Source organism: Peromyscus maniculatus, chromosome 17 (genome assembly GCF_049852395.1).
Source record: "Peromyscus maniculatus bairdii isolate BWxNUB_F1_BW_parent chromosome 17, HU_Pman_BW_mat_3.1, whole genome shotgun sequence".
Taxonomy (NCBI): Eukaryota; Metazoa; Chordata; class Mammalia; order Rodentia; family Cricetidae; genus Peromyscus; species Peromyscus maniculatus.
The window spans coordinates 57,529,463-57,557,299 of record NC_134868.1 but is presented as its reverse complement, the minus strand read 5'-3'; the positions used below and the strand labels follow the sequence as shown (position 1 = coordinate 57,557,299).

Sequence of the window (27,837 nt, the reverse complement as noted above, 5' to 3'; positions counted from 1 at the left end):
TCCTTCCTTCCTTCCTTCCTTCCTTCCTTCCTTCCTTCCTCCCTCTCTCCCTCCCTCTCTCCCTCCCTTCCTCCCTCTCTCTTTCTTTCTCTCTTCCTCTCCTTCCTTCCTTCCTTCCTTCCTTCCTTCCTTCCTTCCTTCCTTCCTTCCTTCCTTCCTTTCTTTCTAGACAGGTCTTACTTTGTAGCCAAAGCTAGCTAGCCTAGAACTTACTATGCAGGCTGGCCTCAAATTTGTGGTGATCCTCCTGGATTGGCCTCCCAAGTCCCGAAATTATAGGTGTGATCCACCACACTAGGCTTTAAAAATGCATTTGAACTCATCTGAGGCCAGGTGTGGCAGTGCACATCTGTAATCCTGGTGCTCGGGAGGTGGAGGCAGGAAGTTTGCAATTTTGAGGGCAGTTTGGGTTTTGAGAATTTATCTCAAAAAAGGAGGAAAGAAAGAAGGAAGGAAGGAGGGATAGAGGTAGGGAGGGAGGGAGGAAATATTGACTTGAGAACAATCCAAATAGGAAAGGATAAACAGAACCATAAAGTCATGGTGTGACAAGTGGAATTCAAGGATGCTGCTGACATAGAGGATTCACGGAGAGGGTTTCAGCACTTCCTTGGGATTTGGGGTGAGCATGGGGGGTGATTTTGAGGTAGATGCTCTCCAGGTTGACATTCCCAGGACACACTCCAGGAAGAGGGGAAGTGGTCCTGAGTAATCCCCTACAGAAATCATGGAAGGGTGAGTAGATCACAAAGATGTGGTCCAAAGGGTCTCGTAAGGGGTTATGATCTTGGGGCCCTCAGTTCTGGCCCTAAGTTCACCCTAAGTCTGTGGTGAACTCAGCATGGATTTAGGATGAAGTCTGTGCTCCAGGCACTGGCGGCCTCACAGCACTGGCCTCTTATTTACGATGTGGCCACCTGAGGATGTGAGTCCTCACTTTCGTACCCATGACAATTCTTTGTTTATAACATTCTGAGTGCGCTCTCAATTTATTTCTGTTTAACAGGGGAAAACCAGCCCAGTATCAGTTTTAACAGAGAGGCAATGGTAGCTCAGTGACCTAAAAGACATTTCCAACTTAACAGAGCCTTTGGGATGAATTTTAATGATTGAGATTTTTTGTTTGTTTGTTTTGTTTTGTTTTTGTTTTTCAAGACAGAGTTTCTCTGTGTTAACAGTCCTGGCTGTCCTGGAACTTGCTTTGTAGACCAGGCTGGCCTCGAACTCACAAAGATCCACCTGCCTCTCTGCCTCCCAAGTGCTGGGATTAAAGGCGTGTGCTACCGCCACCCGGCGGTGATGGAGATTCTAATCAGACATTTGAGGTGAACGTCACTTTGGACATTGTCAATATTAGCACTTGTCCTTTGGGCTGGCTTTTCCACCCAAAATTTCCACATTCAAGACAGGCCATGCTCTTGGTGTGCCCTTCAGAAAGGGGAGGTTTGAAGGGCACAGAGGCCACCTGGGCCAGGCAGCAGAGTGAAAAGGGTTGATTGTCATACACTAGATTTGAAGTCTTCTCACTGCTCTGTCCCAAGTGAGATACGCTGACCTCTAGATTCTGGACTTCTCACCTACAAACAGGCTCCTCAACACTAGCTACCTCATGGAAAGTCCAGGTTGATGGAAATCCTGCTCAGCAGCAGGGGCTGTTTTTACTATGTCACAGCAGAGACTGGGAAAGCCAGGCACCACAACAGTCCCGCGACTCAGCTGGCATTTGGTGAACTCTGGCTGTGAGATGTGAAGGGGCGTTTGTGCCAGGAGTTACATAAGCTTCGCCAGCTCTCTCATAGATGTTTGTTGGTGGTGGTTTTTATTTTCCTTCCAAGATGGGGGGCTTGCCATGAAGCTCTGGCTGGCCTTTGTGACTTGTGACCATCTGTGTAGCTATGGTTGGCCTCAAATTCATGATCCTCTTGCCTCTGCCTCCCAGGTACTGATATTATGAGTGTGTATCAACTGCCACTTGCTTAAGAATCTAATTTTGTCAACCTCCCTGAGGAGTCTATCATCTCGTCTAGCTGACTTATTTCCTCCAATTGTTAGAAAGGAATGACTCCCATAATACCCACCTCTCACCTGGCTTTCAGAGATGAAAACCTTAGAAAAACGATTTCAGGTATAAATGAAAGACCTTGGACTGGGATTATAGCTCAGTAATAGAGCAATTACCTAGCCATGGCTTTGGTCCCATCTCTACCATGTGTTCTCTATGTCTGCCTTTGTTTGTCTGTCTGTCTGTTTCTCTCTCTCTCTCTCTCTCTCTCTCTCTCTCTCTCTCTCTCTCTCTCTCTCTCTGTCTCCAGAGTGTTTGGGAAAATTAGTCTAAATTAACCTGAATTCTAAACCTTGTGTCTCCTGACCAGCCTTGTCCACATAACGCATATTCCTCTCCTGGGAACATGGCTTTCTGTTGGGGAACCACAGAACACGTTCACATACATTCCTGAGAACACACTGGAGTCCGGATCTTTCCAGACATATGCTTCTCAGTCTAAGCCCCAGATTTAACTCACATGCCCATGCCTCTAGATCAAGAGAGGGTGATTTGTGCCATTGATTTAGGCACAAAACAGTACAGAAGGTTACATCTATGACCCACACTTTTCTGGAAGTCTCCCCAGTTTGTCACCCAGGAATTAGAAACACTGATCCCTCTAAAACCTAACGTACAGATGCGGTGACCCTGTATGTGGGCAGGTGACACTTAGTCTAGGGTACTGTGCCCATAAGAGGGAGCCTGTTGCCCACTCCACTGATTAAATTAGAGGACAAGAAAATGTTGTCTGTGCCACAGTTTCAGAGCTAGGAAAGCAAAATAAATGTCCTAGGGTAAACCACAGCTTACTGTGATATTTGTAGGGATTAATTTGTTTGCACAAGAGATGTGGAAGTTAGCTGGGCACGGCGGCGCACACCTGTAACACCAGCACTGGGAAGGCTGAGTGAGTCAGAAGGATCATGAGTCTGAGGCCATCCCAGGCTACACGGTGAAACCCTATCTCAACAAAACAAGAAAACCTACAATATAACTGGGTGTGGAGACTCCTTTAATTTCAGGAGGCAGAGGCAGATAGGTATCTGTGAGTATGAGTTCCAGGCTAGCTAGGGTTATATAGGGCTATATAGAGATCCTTTTTCAAAACAAAAAACAAATTAGCAAACAAACAAACAAAAAACACAACAATTTAAAATTCGGTTCAGGGTCTGAGTATATGGACTATTGGTACACTTATACCACGGAGTACCAGTTAGAAAAGTATCCAGTATGTGTATATGTATGCCCTCATGCATACATGCAGAATGAAGATAGATTGATAAGCCATGTGAGTGGGGAAAGCCAGAAGCAAATGCATACATACATATATACACAGCTACTACAATCTTATGTATGATAGGAACCATGGGCACACAGCACACACGTACAAATACATCATTCCTATATGCAACACTGATATAGATATAGAAGATACAGTGGATATAGAAGAAAGCTCTGGCAGGGTGCATAAGACAGGAACTGTGCCCTGTGTTTTGCCCAGGGTGTGAGCTCAGGTGAAGCTTGGGGAGATCGTGTTTCCTATATGCCACTATTCAACAGTGTCTGGATTCCGAATCCGTGTGTGCACATCACATTTGTGGTCAGAACAAAGCCAGCCTGCTGTGGGATGTTCTGTATGTCCTGTGGGAGCCCTTTCTCGGGTTCCTCCTGGCTTTACCCAGCAGGTCCGCATAGAGGATGATTAGGACCACGGGCCTGAGTGCAGGTGTCTGAGATGGTCTGCACTTGGCTGTGCTGGGGGATGGTCTGTATGTCAAGTTGCTCTGATTGGTCAATAAATAAAGCCTGATTGGCCGTGGCTAGGCAGGAAGTATAGGCGGGACTAACAGAGAGGAGAAAAGAAAGAACAGGAAGGTAGAAGGAGACACTGCCAGCCACCGCCATGACAAGAAGCATGTGAAGACACTGGTAAGCCACGAGTCATGTGGCAAGGTATAGATTTATGGAAATGGATTAATTTAAGATATAAGAACAGTTAGCAAGAAGCCTGCCACGGCCATACAGTTTGTAAGCAATATAAGTCTCTGTGTTTACTTGGTTGGGTCTGAGCGGCTGTGGGACTGGCGGGTGACAAAGATTTGTCCTGACTGTGGGCCAGGCAGGAAAACTCTAGCTACACCAGCTGGCATCACCTGTCTCACAGGGAGACGCTGGACGCACCTCGCTACCATCCAGGCTTTCGTCTTCCTTTTCAGCGTTGACTTTATCTGTCACAGGGAAATGAGACTGGGGGAACATCCATAGCGCCTGTGAATCTCACTTAGTTTATGCTTTCTAATTTATAATGGCTTTGCAAATTTCTGATTCATTCATTCATTCATACAGGGGACCACTAGTGACTGAAGACAGAGCCCATGTAGGTGTCCATCCTAATCTGCCATACACATGCTGCTTATCGGGGCCATTGCTACTGTGCATCAAGGACAGAGGGAGGGTAACCCTCAAAATGCCGAGGGAAAGCTCCAACTTACCTCCTCCCAGCTAGGTTTATGTTCACTAGAGAGTCCTCCATTAATTCACACCCACTGCTCTGGGCTGCTTGAGCAGCAGGGTGGAAGAACAATAATGTATGACTTTCCCCATATCTGTCTCTCTGCTTCTGATTGGTAAGTGTGTTAGTTCACCTATTGTTCAGTTATCCAGAATCAAATGGCTGGCACACACACACACACACACACACACACACACACACACACACACACACCCTGCTCAATGTCGAGCACCATAGACCTGCCCACCACACGACTCCACCCATCTCTACAAAATGGAAGCCAGGTACTCCGCAAAAACACCTACTGCGCCCAAGACATGCCGGCTTCACCGTAACCGTGGGATTAGCTCCCTAGGATCGGGAGGAGGAGAACAGGATACCTGGGGCAGAGCAACTTCAGGAGGTCCCAACACACCCCCGAGCCTGTGTCAGCGGCTTTTCCACTAAAGCCCGTAGTTCTTGTCCTGCTGTCCGTGTGGACATCTTATCCCCGGGAAAAGAGAGGCGTCACATACCCCCTTCAACATCCCACAGAAGCCCCTGCGGCCCACGGAGACTTTGCACCCTAGAGGCTGTGCAGATTCCAACGGGTGGATGCTCTCTGCCCTAGCCTCCACCCCCAAGCCCCTGCAGAGCTTCTAGGGGCCCCACCAGCTTCTCAATGCAGACAGTGTTGGCTCTCCTCAGAGACGAGGCCTTACGCGAGAAGAACCCAGCACCAACCAGCCAAGCCCAGCACCAGCCATCTGCCCTCAACAGTGGCTGACTTCAGACTGGGGAAAACGCGCGTCAAGCCACGGATGGAAGAGGAGCATGTGACCATCTTCCCCAGACTGTCAGCTATAACCCCTCCTGGGGAGCTTCCGTGGAACCGGCCACGGTGGCTAAAGACTTCCTCCTACGTGGATCTAACCTACCCCGAGGAAGATGCTGCACAGTGACCCAGGAAATCATCTGCTGCCTGGCTGTCCCAGGAAGTTGTTCAAAAAGATTTCAGTAAAGGCTCAGTGACTGAAACATGGCAAGGAGGCTAGATGACGGCTTTGGGTACATCTTGGAGCCGCCCAGGGTCTCTACCATGAGGCATGAACACACCTGCCTGCTGGAGAGAGATAACCCGGCCCCCACAGCCTGCCAGCAGGTAGAAATAGGCAGAAGGGCTGGGGGACCATGGCTGTTAGTGTTCTTCAAGGGGGTGAACGGGCAGTGCTGCTGGGCTTGGAGCAGAATAAAATACACCAGTTGTCCAGGAGACAGCTTGTCACCAAGCCTCCGGGGGTTTGCGTGCAGCGAACACAAGGCATTAGCAGCAGTTGAGTGTGAGGAAAAAAATATTCTCTTAGGACAAACAATGTATTTTATACAGCGAACGGGATTTGAAATCGGGGTGTGTGGGGGGGAAAGTTACAGCTGAATCACGGCCCACGAGGCACGTGTTCCTTGTGTGGAAACTGCACACGCATACCCTCTGGAGGGGAGGCTCTAAGTCTGAGGGTGGACATGAGGGGCTGCCCTCCGGGAGGGGAACATGGCAGAAACACTTTACTTTTCTTCTGTGGACAGGCGGTGCAGGGCTGTGCCCAAGTCCTCCAGTCGGCCCTTGTGCTCCAGTTCCTGGTACAAGCCCCGGGGCACGGTGGCCAGGCCGTACAGCAACCCGAACAGGCAGCCGGCGATGGTCCCCGTGGCTCCACTCTCGCCTGAAACGGCAAAGGCAAGTGTGTCCTGGGGGGGTGGGGGTGGCGGGGGGGGGGGGTCCCGCTGACTGAGCCTGCTGCCCTCATATCTCTGAGACCGTCCTGGAGAAGAGGGGGGTAGTGGTGGACACGTTGTAATCCCAGTACTCAAGAGACTGAGCCAGGTATAATTGACATGAGTTCAAGGCCTGGGCCAGGAAGTTGGTACCAGGCCAGCCAGGGCCTACCTCACAGTACCCTACATCAACCCAACAGGACCCGTCCCCCAGGCTGCCCGCCTCTGAGGCAGCCACAGTTCTCAGCACGAGGCCATTCTCTGCTCTACAGCTGGCTTCCCTTCTCTCCCCATTCTGGTGACATCTGACCACCACAAACCAACACAGTCAGACAGTCGTGAGTAGCGAAGCTGGGAGAATGGAGTCCTAACGGATAGCCCAAGCCCTGTTCCTGTTTGCACAGCCTGGGAATCTGAAAAAGTCTGGCCTCACGCTAGTGGAAGCCCATGAACTGTGGGCTGGTGGCTGTGGAGCCCCCGTGGGACTGGACTAGGTTCTCTGGACACGGAAGACGGTTGTTCGGCTTGAACTGTTTGGGGGGCACCCAGGCAGGGGGGTCGGGATCTGTCCCTGGTGCACGGGCAGGTTTCTGGGAATCCGGCGCCTGTGGTGTGACACCTTGCACAGCCTTGGTGCAGTGGGAAGGGGCTGGGACCTGCCTAGGCTCAGTGTGCTGGGCTCTGCTGACTCCCCATGGGAGACCTCGATTTGAGGGATGTGGGGATGTTGGGGGGGGGTTGGGAAAGAGGGCTGGGGGTGAGATGAGGGAGGAGGGGGGGTCTGTGGATAGCATGAGGAGTGAGTAGAAAATTTCTTTTTTTTTTTTTTTTTTTTTTAAGATTTATTTATTTATTATGTATAGTGTTCTGCCTGCATGTGTCCCTGCACGCCAGAAGAGGGCACCAGATCTCATTATAGATGGTTGTGAGCCACCATGTGGTTGCTGGGAATTGAACTCAGGACCTCTGGAAGAGCAGCCAGTGCTCTTAACCACTGAGCCATCTCTCCAGCCAGAAAATTTCTTAATAAAGAAAAAAAAAGTCTGGCCTCAGCGTCCATAATCAAGCCTAAGGTTTCTTAACAGCCATGGGGTCCATCTTTGAGCAACCTCATAAAGGAGTTATATGCGAGGTTACCAAGAAAATGGATCTGCACGGGGCAGCTGTCTCCTGATGGTCAGACCCCCTTTGTGGTCAAGCAAGCTTGACGTGCAGTTAGCTTGTTCCTCCGTATCAGAAACGCAGGCACCAGGGCACATTCCCAACTGTCACACGCGTGAACGTGGCTTCGTTATACCGTGCTTTTCATCCACCCTTTGTGGGAAGAAATATTCTAAAAGGGAGATCTGGCCCATCATGACTGGGAGGAGAGAGTGATCTTACTCCACAAATAAGCTACCCACCTCAGAAATATTCATAAAGTTGTCCTTAAAATTGGGCTGCCCCCAATTTCTGACAACTGTGTGCTCACTGCCTTTCCATCTCTGGTGTGCATTCAAGCCAACCACAGCCTACTTTTGTTTGTTTGTTTTTTAATATTTATTCTTATTTTATGTGTGTGAGTGTTTTGCCTGCATGAACGTGTGAGCACCAGATGTGTGTCTGTTGCTGATGGAGGCCAGAAGAGGGCATCAAAGCCCTTGGAACTACAGTTCACGATGGTTGTGAGTTACTAGCTGGATGCCGGAAACTGAACTCCCTTAACTGTGGACCCATCTCTCCATTGTTTGTTTTTGAGTCAGGGTCTTTCGCAGCCCAGGGTGGCCTCGATCTCACTATGAAGCTAAAGCTAGCCTTGAACTCCCGATCGTCTTGACTCTACCTTCCTAATACTGGGCATGTGGGCATGTGCCACTACCACACCCAGTTTCTGAGGTGCTGGGGATTGAACTGAGGACTTAGTGCACGTTAGGTGAGCACTGTACCGACTAAGCTCCGCTGACCTCCCTTCTCCAGTTTTTAAAAGACTTTAGTACATTTATTTATTGTGTGTATGTGAGTGTCTCTGCCGCGGTGCCTGTGTGAAGGTTTGGGTAGGCGTGGGAGCTGGCTCTTTGCTTCTACCATATCCTGGAATTACACTCTGGTTTTACCTGCTGAGCCACGCCCTCACCACCTGACACACCTTTTTTGTTTTTGGAGACAGAGTCCCATGTGATCCAGGCTACCCCCAAACTCACTATGCAGCCAAACATGACCTTGAACCTATGATCCTCCTTTCTCATCTCCCAAGTGCTTGGATTACATGTATGTGACACTATGTCTGTTTTTTTGTGGGGGGCTGGGGATTGAACCCAGGGCCTCATTCATGCTAAGCAAGTACTCTGCCAGCTGAGCTACATCCCCAGCCCCACGACCTGCCTGCTTTTCAGAATTTCAGGGTCACTTGCTTCCTGCAGTCTCAGGAAGTTTTAAACATCCGTGAGATGAGCATAGTTGAGTGTGCAGATGCACTGTCTAAAACTTCATGAATTTGCCATTTCTTAAAAAAAAAAAAAAAAGCTGAGCTGTGATCTTCAAGTCTTGTGGTCCCCGTCTTTTTGGCTGGGGACCTTGGAACTGCCTCTGATTCCTCCCCACATGACCTCTGACCCCAAGCTGCTTCTGAGTCCTGGTAATGTTTCAGACACACTTTCATGTGCTATCACACACACACACACACAATGGGGAGAGCAACTGGATTGGATGAGGCTAGGGCCACAATGGCCGATAGAGGGGGAAGTCAGGGAAGTTGTTCTTGGCACAGATGTACCTAGAGACCTGGGAGAGGCCTGAACATGGATATCCAGGAAACAGTGGGACGACAAACAGCCATTCTAGGCTGAGTTCCCACAACTGTTCTTCCTCTCCTTCCAGTAAAACCTGCTTCCAGGACGGCTCTGACTCCAGCTGTCCATTCTCAGAGGAAAGCTGAGAGAATGCTGAGGGACACAACATGGCTTGTGGAACAAAGTTCTGGTCCCACATAGAACTTTCCATTGGCAGCTCAGGGCTCTGGCCACACACTCAACCACACCAAGATGCATTTGCTTTGGGACACTGGTCAGAGGCAACTCAAGGGCAATGATACCCTTGTCAGGTTCTCTCAGCCATCTAAGTCCATCTTGCCTCTCTAGGCCATGCCGGGCACCTTGTACCAGCTTGGTCTCACAGCCTGCCTCAGGCGAGTGAATTCCAGATATTCTGCATTCACTCGATCCCTGCTTGCAGGGCTATAAATGCCGTGGTTTTGTACAGGCTGCAGACCTGCAGGAGGGAGGAGCCTGTGTGGCTGGGTTGAGGGAGACCTGCCAGCTCTGAGTGAGCAGCTAGACAGAGAAGAGTCAGCCGGGTGGTGGTGGTGATCCCAGCACTCGGGAGGCAGAGGCAGGTGGATCTTTGTGAGTTCGAGGACAGCCTGGGCTCCGGAGTGAGTTCCAGGAAAGGCGCAAAGCTACACAGAGAAACCCTGTCTTGAAAAAAATCAAAGAAAGAGAAGAGTCCCTGCACCTGGTCACTGTCCTGACGGTGGTCACCTGTGAGACTGGCAGGCTTGTGGGCCATGCCAACGTAGGTTACTGCAACTGTGTCTGTGGTCCTGATGCTGGCATGTGTACTGCAGTCGAGACTCCAGAGTGTGTCCGGCAATGGAGATGGGCTGGTGTTCTGGGTCTGTGGCTGAAGCCCACGTCTGTGGATCCCAAACACTGAGGAGTGCTCCAGGGCACAGGGTCCGTACCTTCTGGGTGTATCCACCACAGAGGAGGACATCTTACCTCCATGAAACATGGCCCGCTGGCACAGCTCGGTCCAGTTGCTCCCTGCAGCAAGGAGGGCATCGTAGGCAATCATGGGGGCATCGTGGCCGCGCCGCCCCCCTCGGCCTTCTGAGCTCCACTTCTTGTATGTCTGAAGAGAACCGTGGGTCAGTGTGCGCCTGGCAAAAAGATCCAGGTCCGTCCCTGTGCCTGCCATCCACCCACCGGTCTTGTTCACCCATTCACTACGCCCTGGCTGAGTTCCACAGGGCACAGGCACAGCCCAGGCCTGGGGCTGGACTTACCTTGTCTCTCTCCTCTGCGTCATAGTTGTCGGGGAAGGTGGCTTTGTTCTCTGTGTCTTCGCTGATTTTTCTCTCCTCCAGATAAAACTGCCATTTTGCTTCAAAGTAAAACCAGTGCTCTTGGTACTCTAGGCGCAAGCACAGGGCGGGTGAGCTGATGGTGCCTGGCGGAGGTGGGCATGGGGAAGGGGGAGGTGGGCAGTGCCTTCTCCCCAAGGCAGGTGTGGGGGATGGAGGTCCTGTGCCCAAAATAAGCAGCCCAGTAGGCATGGCCGCTTCCAGCAGCAGCGTAGAAGATGGGAGGAAGTAATATAGTGCCAGTTACTTAACTGTCTCTAAAGCAGAAGGTGGCCACAGGACGATTATGAGCCTATAATTTTAATTAATTAGGTCTGGAGATGTAGCTCAGGGTTAAGAGTGCTTGCCTAGCATGCATAAGATATTGAAGAAGAAAAGAAAGAGAAAGAAACAAAGAAAAATTCCCCAAGCAAAAGAAACCCAGAAATCCAAAGTGAAATCAGCAGGGAATTCTGTATTTTGATGAGCTTAAACCTGGGCCTGCACAGTAAGGGGAGAAGTCTCATTATTACTGATAGGCTGCAACCCAAGCCGCAAGCAGGCTGCAGCACCTCTGGCCAGCATATCTGATGAGGAGGGCCCTGGCTGGGCAGTGGCCAGCGGCCACTCATCTTACAGAGGACCAAGCCCTCCAGAGACTCGGGGCAGCAGGAAATGGAGGTGCCTGCTCTGGGAGGGTCACAGCTTGTCCTCCCCTGGAGGCAACAGAGAATGGGGATGCCCTGGCCTTTAGGGGCTGGTAAGGTCTGGGGCCACAGCTGAAGATGAGGATCGAGACCCTAAGCCGGCCGGTGGTGGCGCACGCCTTTAATCCCAGCACTCGGGAGGCAGAGCCAGGCGGATCTCTGTGAGTTTGAGGCCAGCCTGGTCTACAGAGCGAGATCCAGGATGGGCTCCAAAACTACACAGAGAAACCCTGTTTCAAAAAAACAAACAACAAACAAAAAGATCTAGACCCTGGATCTTTTCTGTCTCTGGCTGGACAGAGGACGGAGCAGAGAGAGTTCAGGGCTACAGGGAGGTGAGCAGAGGCTGCAGCGGAGAAGCCAGGAGGTGCTGGGACAGCTTCCTGGATTGGCACATCTGGACCTGCTGGGCTTCACAACGCTGAAACACTGTCTGCTTGAATACCATTAAAGGTGAAATGCCTGTGCGGGGCAGCAGGGGCCCAGCACGGCCTCTACCCAGGGAGCAGGGGAGAGCAGTTTGGCAGTGAGATTTCCAGACCCGGAGCCCAGGACCAGCAAGGTCTGTCTGAGTCTTCCAGCTGCCCCTCAAAGAGGGCGCTCCAGGGGACACTCTCCAAGGATGTTTACAGAACATCTCTTTCTGGGTGAGCGTAAGCTCCTTTGAAAGTTCTGCGTCCAAGGAGCCCCTCAGACTCCAGTTATAACAGGACTGATTCTCAGGGGTCACCTCCCAGAAAGAGTTAATTCCCCAAATGTCCTGGCCATGGATTCTGTTCTCAGGTTCATGCCCTCACAGAGGGCACACTTCCAACAATAGCCCCCTGGGTTCTGGAGTCCTTGGCTGTCCCTTAGCAATGTGAATGTGGTGCTGTAAGTGTCTGCTCTATCACAGCAACTGCCTTCCAGTCTTGGGAGGCATCTGGTGACCCTGCTAAGATGAGAGAAACAGCCCACTGACTGTAGGCAGTATTGGGGGACCTTCAGGAGACATCTGAGCCCACTTGAGACAGAGGAACCAGGAAATGATGGTTTAAACTGAGCAAAAATAAATTAAATAAATGTTCCATGAAGGCCAAGTAAGTGAGGGACGGATAGTCCAGAGATGAGCTAGCTAGAATGCCCGGCACCATCCTTTAGGCCCAATTTCCTTCAGTGCTGAAGCCACGTGGGTATCCTGTGTGCTATGTTTCCTTGTAAAGTTGTTCTGGAATCCTCTAGAACATGTCCCACCCCCACATCTTGTGATGACTTTGATGGGATGCTTGGAACTTCTCAAGGGTCACTCAGCTTCACGCTCTGTTGGAGAAGCAGCAGTCTTGGTCCTGGGCTCACATCCCCCTTTCTGGATGACTTATCTTAGAAAGCTTGCTCCTACCTAGGCGTACAGCAGGCACACGGCATCACCCGCACTCCCCACTCACACACATCCCTCTTAGAGTGGAGAACCACCCGGGGTTAGAGGTCTTCCACATACTCAGTGACTTGGGGAGTGAGCCCTGGGTTTCCTGCTCCTGCATCCGGGCTCCTGAACCCATGTCTACTGCACAGCACTCCCGAGTCCAGTCGGGGAGGGTGGGGCATACTTTGCTGCTGTGTGTCTGAACCTTGAAAGCCATAGTGCTCCTGGGATTTTTGAGTAACAGGCTGACCATGTCCAAAAAGTGACAGGCTCGGGGTTAATGAGAGCAGATGGAAACCTTGGGAGCACATGCCCTTAGTGGTCTCTGGGGACTCATGGCATGGGACCCCATCTTGGTACAGACGGAAGTGTGTGGCACGGGATACATCTCTTTCTTTTTTTAAAAAGATTTATTTATTATGTATACAGTGTTCTGTCTGCATGTATGCCTGCAGGCCAGAAGAGGGCACCAGATCTCATTACGGATGGCTGTGAGCCACCATGTGGGTGCTGGGAATTGAACTCAGGACCTCTGGAAGAGCAGCCAGTGCTCTTAACCTCTGAGCCATCTCTCCAGGCCCAGGATACATATCTTTGGCCAAGTGCAGGTTAGGGTGTGGCTGTGTGAAATGTGTGAAGTTGATGCAATCCTCTGTGAATGCAGAGACAGTTCTCTATTGCACTCGACGCTTGGTGTCAGCTTGGACATGGGGAGGGTGTGGGTGTCTCAGGCTGCTGGGGAGGAAGCCATCCATGTGGCTCCGTTCTCCTTGAAGTCCTGGTACCACTTGGAGCAGGTGTCTGCTCTCTGCCAGGTGAGGGTCTTTGTGAAGTCAGCTCTCCCTAGACTGACCGAGGGCTTCTCTAGGCGTTGCCTCTGGGTGAACCCCTGGAGCTGCTGGGCGGCCAGGGCAGGACTGGAGTTGGCGTGTGAGCACATGTGCTCTGGGTGAGTGGAAGGCAGTGGGGCCGGAAGACAGCTCACCTGCCATGTGCCGGATGGTCTTCCTACAATACTCCTCAGCCAGCGGAAGCACCTTCAGCATATCTCTTCCCCACTGTACAGGTGGCTTGCCTTGCACTGCATAAGAGGCGAACAGAGCAGTGCACAGGGACCCAAGGAAACCTAGAGAGCAAGAGGAGAGAGAGAGAGAGAGCTCTGCTACCTGGGCCGGTGGCTTTCGGAGTTCAAACAGACCATCCCCAGAGCTGTGAGTTCTGCCTCTCTCTCTTTTTTAAAATATTTACTTATTAATTATGCACACGGTGTTTTGCCTGCATCCCTGCCGGCCAGAAGAGGGCACCGGATTTCATTACAGATGGTTGTGAACCATCATGTGGTTGCTGGGAATTGAACTCAGGACCTCAGGAAGAAGTGCTCTTAACCTCTGAGCCATCTCTCCAGCCCCCTGCCTCTCTCTCTGTAGAAGAATCAAGACACTCACCTTTTGGGGGCTGCTACAGGACCTGGAGACTAAGCAGAGAAGCATAGGCCATATGGCGGTATTTTCTCCGCCCATGATCTTGGGCTATACGGCCCAAAGGAGGTGGTGCTTTCTGCCACTGTACATAACCTCTTTTAAGGGGTTGGAGAAGGGTCATGTGACCCTCCGGCCTGCGGAATGGATTGGCTCTGGTCAGATCAGAGGATGACTTCTATGGTCTACTCCGTTCTGTAATCGTGAGTGTATTTCCTCAATTTATATCTTAATAAATTCTGTTACCCATTTAACAGAGTCACGTGGATTGATTGTAGTAAGTGGTGCCCAACCGTGGAGAAGGGCAGCAGCCCACGGGACTGACTCCGACACCTACTTAGCCTGGAGTCCGGTTCCCCTCAAGACCTATACCTCTCTTCTCTTTTGTTCTGACATGAACGATACAGGGACAATGAGTATCTCCCCCCCCCCCCCCCCGTGTGTGGCTTCTTCATCACCACACTTAATGACAATTCCGCTTCCAGGTGGAACATCATCCTCACAGGACTCACGTCCGCCCAGCACCCGCTTTACCTGTGGGATGGTTGTGGGTCATTCTGCCGCACTCAATGCTGACTTCAATAAGGGTCTCCAGCCGTTCTGGCTTCCAGTACCGCATCCCAATGCACATTGCTTTAGTGGCAGCTCCAAACCCTGAACCTACATGGGAGACAGACACCTGAATTCGGATTTGCCCCCGCGGCCCCTGGAAGTCTGGCATTCATAACTTCTAAAGAACGAAGTTTATGTAACATGTCATCAGAATATCATTAGATGAGTGAAAAATAAACACGCCACCCAAGCCCCAGACAAGAGAAAAGAGATCTGTGGGTCGGGTTGCAAGAAAGTGGGGTTATTTAACCCCTGAAAATGCACTTTTTCTTGACCCAGGGCGGGCTCAGAATGAGCGTCTACTCGGGGAACATCAGAAGCAGCGTTGACCAGACATGCCTGCATCCTTCCTCTTCCCTGTCTCTCTTTTCCTCCTCTCCTTCCTCGTTTGGAAACAGCTTTGTTATATAGCCACATTCTTGGGAGCTTTCCCCCTTCAAACCAGTATCATTAAGTTACAGTTGACGTCGAGTCCTCTTCTGGCCTCCTTGGGCACTTCACCTAGGGGGTGCACTTCCACACATCAAGACACTAACATTCTTTGTTGCTGCTGTTGAGGCTGTCTACTCTCTCTTGTGAGGTTTCCTGTATGCACACTCTATGAGCTCTCTCCACATGCACAATGGAAAGGATGCAGTTTACTGGTTGGGATCTTGCCTTTTTTCACCACTCTATGCAGAGAATGTCCACACCTCAGCACACAGATCTACTTCATTCTTTTAAACAGCCACACAGCATTCCATTGTAGAGATACACAGTTAACTTTCCCATTCTCTTACTGAGGGACACCACCTGCTTCCAGGTCTTTGCAAAGGTCATCCTCATACACACGTTTCTGAGCATTGCTTTGGCATGTTGTCATTATGTGTCTTTAGGACTTTTAGAAGTAGAATATCAGCCGGGCAGTGGTGGCGCACGCCTTTAATCCCAGAACTCAGGAGGCAGAGCCAGGCGGATCTCTGTGAGTTTGAGGCCAGCCTGGTTTACAGATCGAGATCCAGGATAGGCACCAAAGCTACACAGAGAAACCCTGTCTTGAAAAACCAAAAGAAGAAGAAGAAGAAGAAGAAGAAGAAGAAGAAGAAGAAGAACAACAACAACAACAACAACAACAACAACAACAACAACAACAGACCAAAAGGCATTTTCATTAAATAATTTTGACAGATAATGCTGGATTTCCTTCTCATGGGCTTGTATCACTTTTGCCCTGCCTGGGAGGAAGCCCTATATGTCTCCTTTTGCACCACAGCAATGACCCTGAAGTCTTCTTGGTTGGTAGTTGTGATGGTCAATTTTAATTGTCAACGTGACACAGTCTATTATAACCTGGAAAGTGTGTCAGCAAGGGACTATCCACATTGGGTTGGTTTATGGGCATATGTGCGGGGTTTGTCTTGGTTAAATGAACTGATGTGGGAAGACTCAGCCCACTATGGGCAGCACCATTCCTAGGCAGGGGATCCTGAGCATTTAAAAGTGGAGAAATCAAGCGGAGAGCAAGCAAGCAAATACACATGCATTCATTTCCCTCTGCTCTTGACTGTGATGTGACCAGCTGATTGAAGTTCTTTCCTTGAGTTCTCCATAATGATGGGCTGTAGCCTAGAACTAGAACTGTAAGCTGAAACAAACCACCCTTCCCTCTAAATTGCTTTTAACCAGGGTATTTTATCACAATCATGGAAATGAAACTAGAATAGTAGTCCTGCGATACCCGCTTCAACCGCTTCTCTTGGTAGTGACATGTTTATACCTGTTCCAATAATCTCTCCTTGTGTTAGCATCTACATCTCTCACATTGTGGCTCCTCCTCCTCCTTTTCCTCCTCCTTTCCCTTTTCTTCTTCTTCTTCTTCTTCTTCTTCTTCTTCTTCTTCTTCTTCTTCTTCTTCTTCTTCTTCTTCTTCTTCTTCTTCTTCTTCTTCTCTCCCTCTCCCTCTCCCTCTCCCTCTCCCTCCTCCTCCTCCTTGTTTTTTTTGGTTTTTCTTTTTTTTTTTTTTTTTTTTTTTTTTTTGTTTTTCGAGACAGGGTTTCTCTGCGTAGCTTTGTGCCTTTCCTGGAGCTCACTTGGTAGCCCAGGCTGGCCTCGAACTCACAGAGATCCGCCTGGCTCTGCCTCCCGAGTGCTGGGATTAAAGGCGTGCGCCACCACCGCCCGGCTTTTTTTTTTGGTTTTTCAAGACAGGGTTTCTCTGTGTAGTTTTGGTGCCTGTCCTGGATCTCGATCTGTAGCCCAGGCTGGCCTCGAACTCACAGAGATCCGCCTGGCTCTGCCTCCTGAGTTCTGGGATTAAAGGCGTGCGCCACTGCCGCCCGGCTCACATCTATTGCACCTGGGTTGCTCTCTCTTGGCCTACCTGTGGTATCAGAGCGGCTGACCTGGTCCTGCCTGTGCTCTGCTGCTCTCATGCCCTTCAGAGACATCCCAGGCTTTAGTACTTTCTCTTCTGTTTGGGAAGAGAGAGCCCAGGTCCCCAGATTGGCGGAGCTAGAGAGGGGGCTGACAATGGTGGCATCCACAGTGGAACATATCCACTCTGCCCCCTTCCGGATAAATGCAGAGCAGTGGTTTCATCATTCTAAAAGAGTACCAGGAGACAGGGCCAGTGGGGGGAGAAGAGAGGCTCTGAGCGGTGGGAGGGAGCTGGGCCTGCCTATCTGCTACACTCCATGGACACAGACGGCACTTCTTACCAAAACACACGCTTCAAGGAAAGGCAGTGGAAAATAGCCCTTACACTGGAGATGGATAGCAAAGCCCCTCTGGGGGAAGCCTGATGCCATGTGGACAGACAGCATCTTTAACAGATGCTCAGGCAAGCAAGGCTGGCTGACAAGGGGATGCCCTGCCCAGGGAAGGATCTGATCCAGACATAGGGGAATGCCAGGACGAGTTCCAGGGCGGGCTGCCAGCACCCGCACCCACAGGGTTCCCAACAGCAGCTCTATGAACAGAAGGCTCTCTGACCCTTTTCACTGAAGGGCGTGTGCCAGGCGAGGAGGTAGTTATCCGGCTTCAGCTGCGAGCAGCCCTCGATAGTGGAAGGGTCCGGCCCATGTTCTGTAAGCTTCTCCACAGTCTCCACGTAGCGCTTTACCATCTCACGGTACAGGTCATCCAGGCACCAGTAGTCTGTGGAGGAAGGGGTGGGGACAGATGTCAGCGAGGATAGGAAGTGGGTGAGGTGCTGGGCATGGGAACAGCTTCCATCAATGGCAAGGACGCATGCGAGTGCTTAGAGGCGAGGAGAAAGTTCGGTAACTCCGCCACTGCCTGGGTGGATTTTAGACCTTAAGCAGACCATTACCCCTATTCTGGTTGTCTTAGGGTTTCTGTTGCCATGAAGAGACGCCATGACCAAGACCAAGGCACCTCTTATAAAGGAAGACATTTCACTGGGGGGACATTCAGTCCAGAAGTTCAGTTCATTATCATCATGGTGGGACATGGCGGTGTGCAGGCAGACATGGTGCTGGAGAGGTAGCTGAGAGTCCTACATCTTGCAGGCAACAGGAAGTGAATTGAGTGTCACACTGAGCACAGCCTGAGCAAAGGAGACCTCAAAGCCCGGCCCCCACAGTGACACACTTCCTCCAACAAGGCCACACCTCCTAATAGTGCCACTCCCTTTGGGGGGCTGTTTTCTCTCAAACCACCACAGTGGTGTCTTGAGAGTCTAGGGAACATCTACCACCCTCATTTTTACTAACGGTTTTGTCCGCAGAGAATAAACTATGTCACACTATACCATGCAGAGCGGCGGCCGCACTGTTCTGAAGGGACACCAGGAGACGGGGAGACTCCACTGAGATCCAGATCCCTCTGGATCTGTATGGCTGCTATTGACAAACTGTGCCCTTTTCCCTTGAAGTGCATCTGGGAGGCTGGAATGGGTCAAACCCCTGAAGATCATGGGGCGCAGGGGGTGAAAAGAACTGGTCTGTACTGAACATCTGTGGCCAGCACGGGGCCTGGCCGACCTCTGCCTCCCATGCCCCAGAGCACCCATGATTTTCTCCAGGAAGATGCTTTACCTGGCTAGAGCTGACGGGTTTTGACTGCAAAGCCAGAGGGTTTTGGTCACTAAGTTAATGCACAGCTCGGTGGACAACGGTCACACACACCCAGACAGTGGAGGCCAGGGTGCTTGATCATCTGGGGAGCAGGCAGCAGGTGGGGTCCCCAGTGAGCATGAGGGGCATGCTCTCCCAGGTTCTCTTCCAGAGCCACCAGTGGGTTTTCATTCTCTGTCAGAGCGGCGCTCAGAATAGAGAAGTGCCGTTCAGAGACAAACACTGGCCCTTCCACCGGCCACGGGGAGCGGGGGGGGGGGGGGGGGGGGCTGTCTTTGCTGAGGGCTGGGTGGTGAGAGATGATGGAGCATGATAAGGGGCTGGTGACCCTGCTCCAGAGAAGAGCAGGCTGGAAACCTCAAAGACTCCCTTGTTGCCAAGAGAAGCGAAGCGCCCATCAGGATCGCAACACCCCCCCACCCCCACTCCCTGTCATCAGGATCGCCCCCCCCCGCCAGGATTGCCCCCCCGTCAGGATTGCCCCCCCGTCAGGATCGCCCCCCTCCCCGTCAGAATCACCACCCTCCCTGTCAGAATTGCTCCCCGTACAGGAGCAGAGGCTTTACCCACAGCTGTGAGCTCTTGGAGAAAGGGTCTTTCTCCCACCCTGCCCTCAGCGCCCCTGGAACAGAGGCAGCCCCGCCATTCTCCTAGGGCTCATGCCTAGCTTGGAATCGGGGCAGGAGAAAGGATGGGCAGAACTTTGTTTTGGAAGAAGGAGTGCCCTCTGTCCCGGACAGGCTTCTCGTGGCAACCCTACAGGAGTAAAATTAGCTTTGTCTGCCTGGGAACCCCTGCTGGGAGGCAGGACCTGCGTTTGGCCAGGCCCTTGGTGAGCCACGGCTGCTGGCGCTGGTTTATCGGTGCTATCTGCTTACCGACCTTACCGATGGCAGCTTCCTCCTGTCCTGGCAGCCCAGCCCTCCCCAAGCCCTCTAAAACTAAATCTCTGCCTTCAACTGAAACCGAGCTTTTCCAGGGTAAAAAAAGGTCCATAGAAATCCAGCCCGCTGCTCTGACTGCTACACCCAGCACCCTACCTCCCAGTCCATCCTCCTGAAGGGCAAGTCCGTTTAGAAAGCTGGCCTGCAGCTCTCAACTGACACGATATTAAAAACAAAACCCAGTTTGAAGTAAAATACCTATGGATTTCACAAAGTCGCACCCGCTTCCTCTCACCCTGACTCTGCCCTGTGTCTGCTCTAACTCTAACTGTCAGAGTCCCTGAGAGGAAGAGAAGGGGCCGGCCTGGCACACCCTCATTCTGCGGGTCTCAAGTTCCCTGCAAACTGCACACGGAGACACTTCCTGCCTCCCTCCCCTCCCAGCCTTACTGATTGGCCCTGGCAGTCACCAGGGGCACAAGATCCTCTAGAGGCCTGCCCCCAGTCTGCTGGCCTTGCACTAGCATGGAGCTCCTCGTCCTGTGGCTCTGTATGACTCCTACAGCCACAAGGATTTTCAGGAGCAATCCTAGGCTCAGCAGCAGTGGGCAGGAATGCGGAGCTACATTCCCGAGCCCCAGAGCAAACAGTCCTGAAGTGGGCCACATTCAAAGCCTGGGATGAGAGCCCGTGGTCACTAATGTGTGCCTGGTGACGTGATGAAGTCATCTCAGTCTTTGCACTCCCGAGTGAGGTCTCAGATGCAGCACCACTGACAGTTCTTGTTTTGTTTCTGCTCTTGTATCCTGAATGCCACATGCTGACCCTGAATGAGCTGTGGCCACTGTGGCAGCTAAGCCATGGCCTATAGACCACAGAGCCATTGCTGGGTGATGAATCAGGAGCGACACTTGTTTAAATGTGCCAAGAGGGGTTCTACTCTGGGAAGCAGGCTACAGGGCATCCAAACACCACAATAAATAGGCAGTGGACGGGGTACAGAAGAACACGCCTGTGGCCAGGTTGCCTAGAGGTGTGCTGTCACGTGGCTGCAAGGCACTGGACAAGTTCCTCAGCCACGCCAAGTGTCCACGTCTCACCTGTGGAATGGAAACACTGAAGCCACCTTTCAGAACGTGAAGATGACGGGGTCTTGGGATAGTGCATGTAAGGCGGGTGGGAGAGCGCCTCCTGAACTTTTGCCGCAAAGAGTTGTGCCCACCATTAGTAACATGTCTCCAAGGCCTCCTAAAGCGGACTACAGTTGTTAAAAAGAGAGGCTGTTTAAAGACAAAACCTTGAATTTTAGTGAGCAGAAAAAAACATGCTTAGTGTCTAGAGCAGTGGTTCTCAGCCTTCCTAATGCTGCCACCCTTCAGCACAATTGTTCACGTTGTGGTGACCCCACCAACCATAAAATTATTTTAGCTGCTACTTCATAATTGTAATTTTGCTGTTATGAATCATAATATAAAAATGTGATATGCAAGACGGTCTTAAGCAACCCCTGTGAAAGGGTCATTTCACCCCCCAAAAGGGTCACAACCCACAGGTTGAGAACCTCTGGTGTAGAGGATCAGCTAAGGGGTGTTCAACAAGTGTTTTCTCATGACGTTCAATGAGAGGCCATGGCAGGGCCCAGCATAGCAACACATGCTTGGTACTCCTGGAGACTGGCAGGGAACTCTCTTTTTTCCTCAACAAACAAAACAAAGCAACAAACAAACAAACAAACAAACAACCCAAAAACTAATACTGCAAAATGGCCCAAACTAAATACACCCACTTCATCTTGAGTGGACTTTGATCCGTTGATCTAATCTCACGGACCCTTTGCCATTACACAGGACCTATCTGTGTCAGGGGCTCTCCAGGGAAGCCCCAAAGACAGACAGACACATGCCTAGCACTCTGCACTCACAGAACACCCATCAGAAATAAGCACACACTAGGCCTTTGATGTAGCTGTGCAGAGACGTGCATACAGCATCAAGGAAGCAGACACCCAAGAGTCAGTACCCACTGCAGTTTTGTTTGAGACGTCCTGTTCTCCAGAGGCTCTGAGCTGTGGTATTGACCACAAAGGCATGCAAGTATGGCCAAAAATATCAGAAGAGATAAATACCTGGAATTCTTAATTTCTTGAAACCCTAACAATGCTTCACCACTTCCCACAGTGTGATACTGTATCTTATCAATGAGTTTTACTTTTCCCTAGTTACTTAGGGGCCCGTTGATGATATTCCTATACAGTGACAGCAGGATCCATAAATACTTGGATTCCATAATTATGCACACTGAGAAAGATGCTTCGCCATTTCAACAAGCTGTGACACCATATCTTATCAACGTGCTTCATTCAGCTCTATTTAGGGACATGACATTGGTGGCATTCCTATACAATGACCACAGAACTAAGCTGAGCGTGCTCACGACAGATGAACAGAATGGCGGATGCATATGTGACATCTATTGGCTTAACTGCTGCCCTGAGATCTTAATTTTGCAATGATGGCATGTCAGATCTGTGGGATATCAGCATACCTTGCATAGAAAAGACACACTACGTTTGCATATGCACCGTTCTCTGAAATCCCCGGAACGCCTTGTTGATCTTAGCACTGACCTGCTCCTTACTGAACACACTTTGTTCTCCTGAATCCAGACTACTCCTTCTTGTAACATTTACACACAAAACAATGTCCAAACTGAATCCCTCTGATGGATATTCTAACGTCAGTTATTTGGAATTGAGATGCAATCCCCAAACAACGTCCTCAGTGGGTCCAAATTTCAAGCCAGAGAACGTGTTCTTTGGAATAGATTTAGAACCAGACGGCTCATCCTCTGCAGCGAGAACCTGTGCCTGTGCCTTCCAGGGGAGTGCTTGTTGTGCAAGAGCAGAAACAAGGGGAAGCTGCTCTTTAGGATCTGGAGCTTAACCATCTGCGACGTGCTGCCGTCCCCCAAACACACACAGGGGAAACATGACCTGCTGCCTGTCAGGCTCCAGGTCTTGGGTGACTATGAAATCACCACCTTCAGCCACAGCGTCGGGTGACACCGGGCACCCATGCACCGCCTTCAGGGTTCTTGGTGCCGGTTTGCCATCAACACAGGAAGCCACACACCTGCTTTTCTACCCCAACACCCCTGGAGCAGAGTAGCCAGTCGGTCCTACCTGTGGTGAGGGCCTCAGCCGTTGCCATGTGCATGATGGTGTTGTCACTCACTGGCCACTTTCCAGGGGAGAGCACAAGGCTGTCCAGTCCCCCTGTCCTCTGCAGCTCCTCCTGGATTGAGCCCAAAGCACTCTTCTCCCTGCAGACGTTCCCATAGCCCAGGACGTCACCAACACTGGCCAGCAACATCGCAGCCTTGAACTTCTCCATCTTAGAAGGTGACTCCTCTTACCCTGCGGCTGCCTTTGTCCTTTCCTGGCCACCCTTCGCCGGCCCGGCTGACATTTATAGTGGTCATTGTATCACCATCCAGCACTCCCCAAATGGCCAGGCGTTCCTTCCCTGCCTTGGCAGGTGGCACCAATGAGATAAAGCCCCGAGCTCACCACGTGGGGGCTGTTTGGACAGCACTGGCTCTCCGGCAAAGGAGCCTGCTGGCACCGGTCCACACCCAGAGCCGCTCAGAGCCCTTGGGCCGTGCTACCGTGTCAGCTCCTGGGTGGAATGTGCCCCCTGCTGGCCAAGAAGTGCATGTCACAAGGCGGCCAAGACTGCTCCATCGTTGCTGTCTGCTTGGTCCCCCCTTCAAATAAACCAGTACAGTATGTGGCCCCCTTCTCAGCTGCTCTCCTTCACTCAGTATAATTCCGAGGTTCATCCAGTGTAGTTTTATGCGTTTAGAAAACTTTTCTGATTATAAAATTGTGAGGGCTGTGGGAGTAGCACCATCATAGAGCAATTAATTATCTGATATATATGAGGCCCTTGGTCGGATCCTCAGCACCATTTAAAAAAAAAAGTCACGAGAGAAGAGTTTAAAATCTGTAGCGCCCCTAACTCCTGTGACAGAGCATTATCTCACGTTTTCCTGTGCAGTAAGGGGCTCCCATGCTCAGCTTCAGAGTGCGCATGTCTCAGCACACACAGTGAAACCTAGTTATGCCACCCCAAGCTTCATGTGTTGTAAACATTCCCGCCTGCTCATGGAATTATTAAATAATACGAGGCTGGGTAGGGCACACTTCATAAAGCCAGGGCTCTTAGTCTGAAATGAACCAGAAGGCTGGCCACCTCCCGATCCCCTCTCGAGCACAAGCCCTGTGGACACAGACCCCAGCTGGCCCTCCTGTGACCTGGTCTGCCACATCCAGAATTGGCAGGGGACCACTTGGGCTTAAATACAATTGGTAAGAACTTTAGTGCAGAGCAAGATGCCTTTCCCGCTGGCACAAGCCTCCGTCTGAAGCAGTCCCTCAGAACCAGAACATATATACATACATATACATACATACATACACACACACACACACACACACACACACACACACACACACACACACACACACACACACTCGGTTCCCATCCAAGTAAGACAAATAGCAGGAGTCGGCAGGAGATCCACTTCGGGTAGGATGACTGCTGCAGCTAAGTCCAAGGACTCTAGGGAGAGGAACTTTGTTAAGGACACTTGGGAACAACTTCCACACTATTTGGCCAAAATCACAAACAAGATAAGGCTATTGCACAAGTCTGTCGATCTGACAAACATCCAGGATGCTAGCTAGACATGGCAACAGACGCTGGAGATGTCTCCTTTCCTGCCCACAGAGCAGCAAGTTCAAAACGGACTGAACACTTAACCTAACACAACACAGCACCTGTGTCCCTCAGACAGGGCTGACGCTGTCTGCTCTGGAAATTCCTGGCAGGTACTAAGTGTAACAGGTTACATGCATCCCTTAAACCTGGCGTGTTCAGTAAGTATGTTTTGAACATAACTAGAGCTGTATTAGTGCTGCGGAATGGTCTGTATGTTAAATTGCTCTGATTGGTCAATAAATAAAACACTGATTGGCCAGTGGCTAGGCAGGAAGTATAGGCGGGACTAACAGAGAGGAGAAAGGAGAGAGCAGGAAGGCAGAGGAGACACTGCCAGCTGCCGCCATGACAAGCAGCGTGTGAAGATGCCAGTAAGCCATGAGCCACATGGCAAGGTATAGATTTATAGAAATGGGTTAATTTAAGCTATAAGAACAGTTAGCAAGAAGCCTGCCATGGCCATACAGTTTGTAAGCAATATAAGTCTCTGTGTTTACTTGGTTGGGTCTGAGTGGCTGTGGGACTGGCGGGTGACAGAGATTTGTCCTGACTGTGGGCAAGGTAGGAAAACTCTAGCTACATATGCCACTCCCACATGTCCAGTATATTGCACTGAGAAAGAAACCTAGACAGATGGAGTTGTCTGTCTCCAATGCACTTATTTACCTGGTGAGGCGTGAGAGGTGGTGTGGCAAGGGCTTACTGCTGGTCCAGCCAAAGACCAGGGCCTTGATGGGCACAGGCAGGCATGTGTGCAACCAAGAGTAAAGGACACCACGACACCAGGGAAAATACTTTATTTACTATTTCTGAAGTTTTCAGCATTTCTGTAACATGCACAGGTTAAATAAGTGTAAATAATAGAACAGAAAGCACAATTCTTTGAAAAGCCTTTATCAATTACTAGTACTTCATAGCCTATTGACAATCCCATAGAGTTTAAATTTTTAAGTTACACTTATTTACTTAACTTACTGTGTAAGTACATGTGTGTGCAGGGGGAATACATGCATGTCACGGTACATGTGGGAGTCAGTTCTCTCTTCCACCATGTGGTTCCCAGGGATTGAACTCAGGTTGTCAGGCTTGGCAGCAGGTGACTTAACCTGCTGGATCATATCACTGGTCTCCCTGAAGAATTTTAAATCTTAGAAAGGAGAGCGTATTGCAGACCTTCAGAATTTAGTTATTTGTATCTATAAATTTCTCTGAACAAAGGTTAACTACATGTCAGGAACCCACAAAGCCTGGAAGGATGCTTTTTTCTCCAGGTTTTCATTAGGTCAGTTTGGTTATGTCCACCCTCAAAGATGTTCCAGTTTTCCCTTTATGGACCTGTGTTGACAGGTCACTAATGACGTCATCTCACACAGTGAGGGTTGGCTTTGTGGAGACTGGCCTCCTGTTCCAATCCTCCACCTCCTCTGTGAGATCAGCATCAGCAGTCCACCTCATTACGGGGCACACACACGCCTCAGAGCTGTTTCCTAAGTCAGGAGCATGTCCCGCGACCAGAGGCTGCCCCAACAGCATGTCTGGGACATGCTTTCTGTGCATAGGCATCTGACCAGTCCCGAGTCCTGAAGTGGGCCCAGCATATCTGCTCCATGGCCGCGTTGAGGGCCGGGCAGCAAGGCACGCTTGTGACACCAAGTCTTGGCAAGTGTGAGGTAGGGTCAGCACATTGATGTTCAAAGCTTGACACCAGAGGAGCAGACAGTATCCAGGTCCTCCATGCCTGTGCACACGAGTGGCTCTGGAGCACATAAACACCAGAAAAGCGGGCGGCGACACGGCACAGTGGCATGGTGCCGTCCCGTGGTACGGACGAGGAGCACAGAGGCTTGGGGTGTAGACTCTTCCAGATGACGTGTGCGTTTGCTTCCAAATGCATATGGCTATCCAAGGGCTGGACACTGGGCACTGAAGACATTATAGACAGGTGAAGGGAGCCAGTGCATTTGATTTGTAAATCTAATTTATCACTCAAAAAGAAGTATTTCTCATGGAAAAATGTCCTTTTAAATATAATAAAATATATTAAAAAAATAAGAAACTTCTCAGGAGGCAGCATCCAGGCCTAATAATAACCTTATTAGAAGTGAAACAGGCCCACCAGCTTGTAAACAGTTTGGAACGAGCCTGTTGGATCACATCCTGTGCCATCCCTGTGCAAATTGCAACAATGTCTTCTAGAGAAAATAAAAAAAAATCTAGTAAATCTAGAGATCTGAGAATTCAAAACTATCCATCTTGAATACCAAGATTAAAAGCAGTAGGCTCTCTGACAAGGCCATCTTCATCAGGGCACGTTTTTAACAGCTTGGACTTGTGTAAGAGATCCATCACTCTGCAGACACAGATGATACTTTGAAGCATAATTACAATGTGACTCCACAGCTTTGGAAACCGCTGGTGCTCACCTTGACATCATGAACTCAACAGCATGCTCTCAGCCCTGCCAACAGGCTCTATGTTGCTTTCTGAAAAGACAAGTCATGCGGGCGTCTCCTAAAGCAATAGCTCTGATGACACATCCCTAGCATCCCGAGGAGCTTCTCCATTTCTACACGTCAGCCGCTGCAGCCTTTAAGCGGAGTAAGGATTTGTTTCATGAATGGACGAGGAAGACTTCTGAAGTCAGCAACAAACGCACACAGCAACCAACTCAGCTGTCCTTTCAGGGTCCATCTTGTCTTACCCTCCATCTATCTGATTTTTCACTTAGAAAGGGCCACGTTTCCCACCCGTGACCACTGGTCTTGCATATTCTACAAAGTCATCTATAAGGACAGGCCAGGCTCCTAAAGGAAAACAAATAGAGTGTCAAAGTAAGTCTTATCCCAGTATTTTTATATTAAAAATATTCTTTCCCCAATCCCAACATCTAAAGAACAATCCGAAGCTTGCATCTGATCAAATGACCCGCTGAAGTCGCTCAGTTCTTCTGTTCCAGGGAACAGGGTCGGTGAGTGGTAGGTATAATGGCCTTGAGACCACACTCTCACTGACTGGGCCTACAAGGTGGCCTCAGGCCTCAGCCAACTTATGGGAAGTTAGAACCTGCTGACTGGGAATGGAAACAATGGACCCACAGCTTCCCAGGGGCCAAGGAGCATTAATCCTTAGTCATGAGCATTCTTTCTCTGACTCCTTAACAGAGACTCCCAGATCTACCCAGTGCAGGGCACCATGGCTCCCAAGCTCCTCTGCCCAGTGCAGGGCACCACGGCTCCCACAGCTCCTCTGCCAGACAAGTTAGTTTTACCAGGGACAATTATGGCCCCTGAAAACCAAGCTGTCTACATTCAACTCTCCCTTCTTTTACACACGAAACTTTCATTAGGCATCTGTTATGAACGGGGCACTGTGTTTAGTGTAGAGGATACAGAGATGAGGGGCAGTGCATGAACTGGATGCTGTCACTAACAGGGTAGTGGCCATAAAGCATGAGGAGTGAAGATGTCCTGGACAAAGTCCAGGCCAGTTA

General features: G+C 50.4%; 2 protein-coding genes across 8 annotated transcripts in view; both read right to left on the bottom strand.

The window, feature by feature from the left end:
- Positions 1–23,149, bottom strand: part of Adprhl1 (ADP-ribosylhydrolase like 1) — a 38,373-nt gene extending 15,224 nt beyond the window's left edge. Inside the window, exons 1-7 of the mRNA XM_042262495.2 lie at positions 22,748–23,149; positions 17,577–17,741; positions 14,529–14,654; positions 13,502–13,642; positions 10,351–10,478; positions 10,064–10,196; positions 6,103–6,256 (exon numbers count right to left, since the gene is read on the bottom strand). Coding sequence (XP_042118429.2) covers positions 6,103–6,256; positions 10,064–10,196; positions 10,351–10,478; positions 13,502–13,642; positions 14,529–14,654; positions 17,577–17,741; positions 22,748–22,958 — 1,058 coding nt within the window. The 5' untranslated portion in view covers positions 22,959–23,149. The remainder of the gene's footprint in view (positions 1–6,102; positions 6,257–10,063; positions 10,197–10,350; positions 10,479–13,501; positions 13,643–14,528; positions 14,655–17,576; positions 17,742–22,747) is intronic.
- A 1,979-nt stretch (positions 23,150–25,128) lies between these two features.
- The window catches only part of Dcun1d2 (defective in cullin neddylation 1 domain containing 2), a 31,165-nt gene continuing 28,456 nt past the window's right edge, over positions 25,129–27,837 (bottom strand). For all 7 annotated transcript variants that reach the window (XM_006981293.4, XM_076553702.1, XM_076553706.1 and 4 more), the window contains one exon: positions 25,129–27,151. In XM_006981293.4, coding sequence (XP_006981355.1) covers positions 27,072–27,151 — 80 coding nt within the window. In that variant the 3' untranslated portion in view covers positions 25,129–27,071. The remainder of the gene's footprint in view (positions 27,152–27,837) is intronic.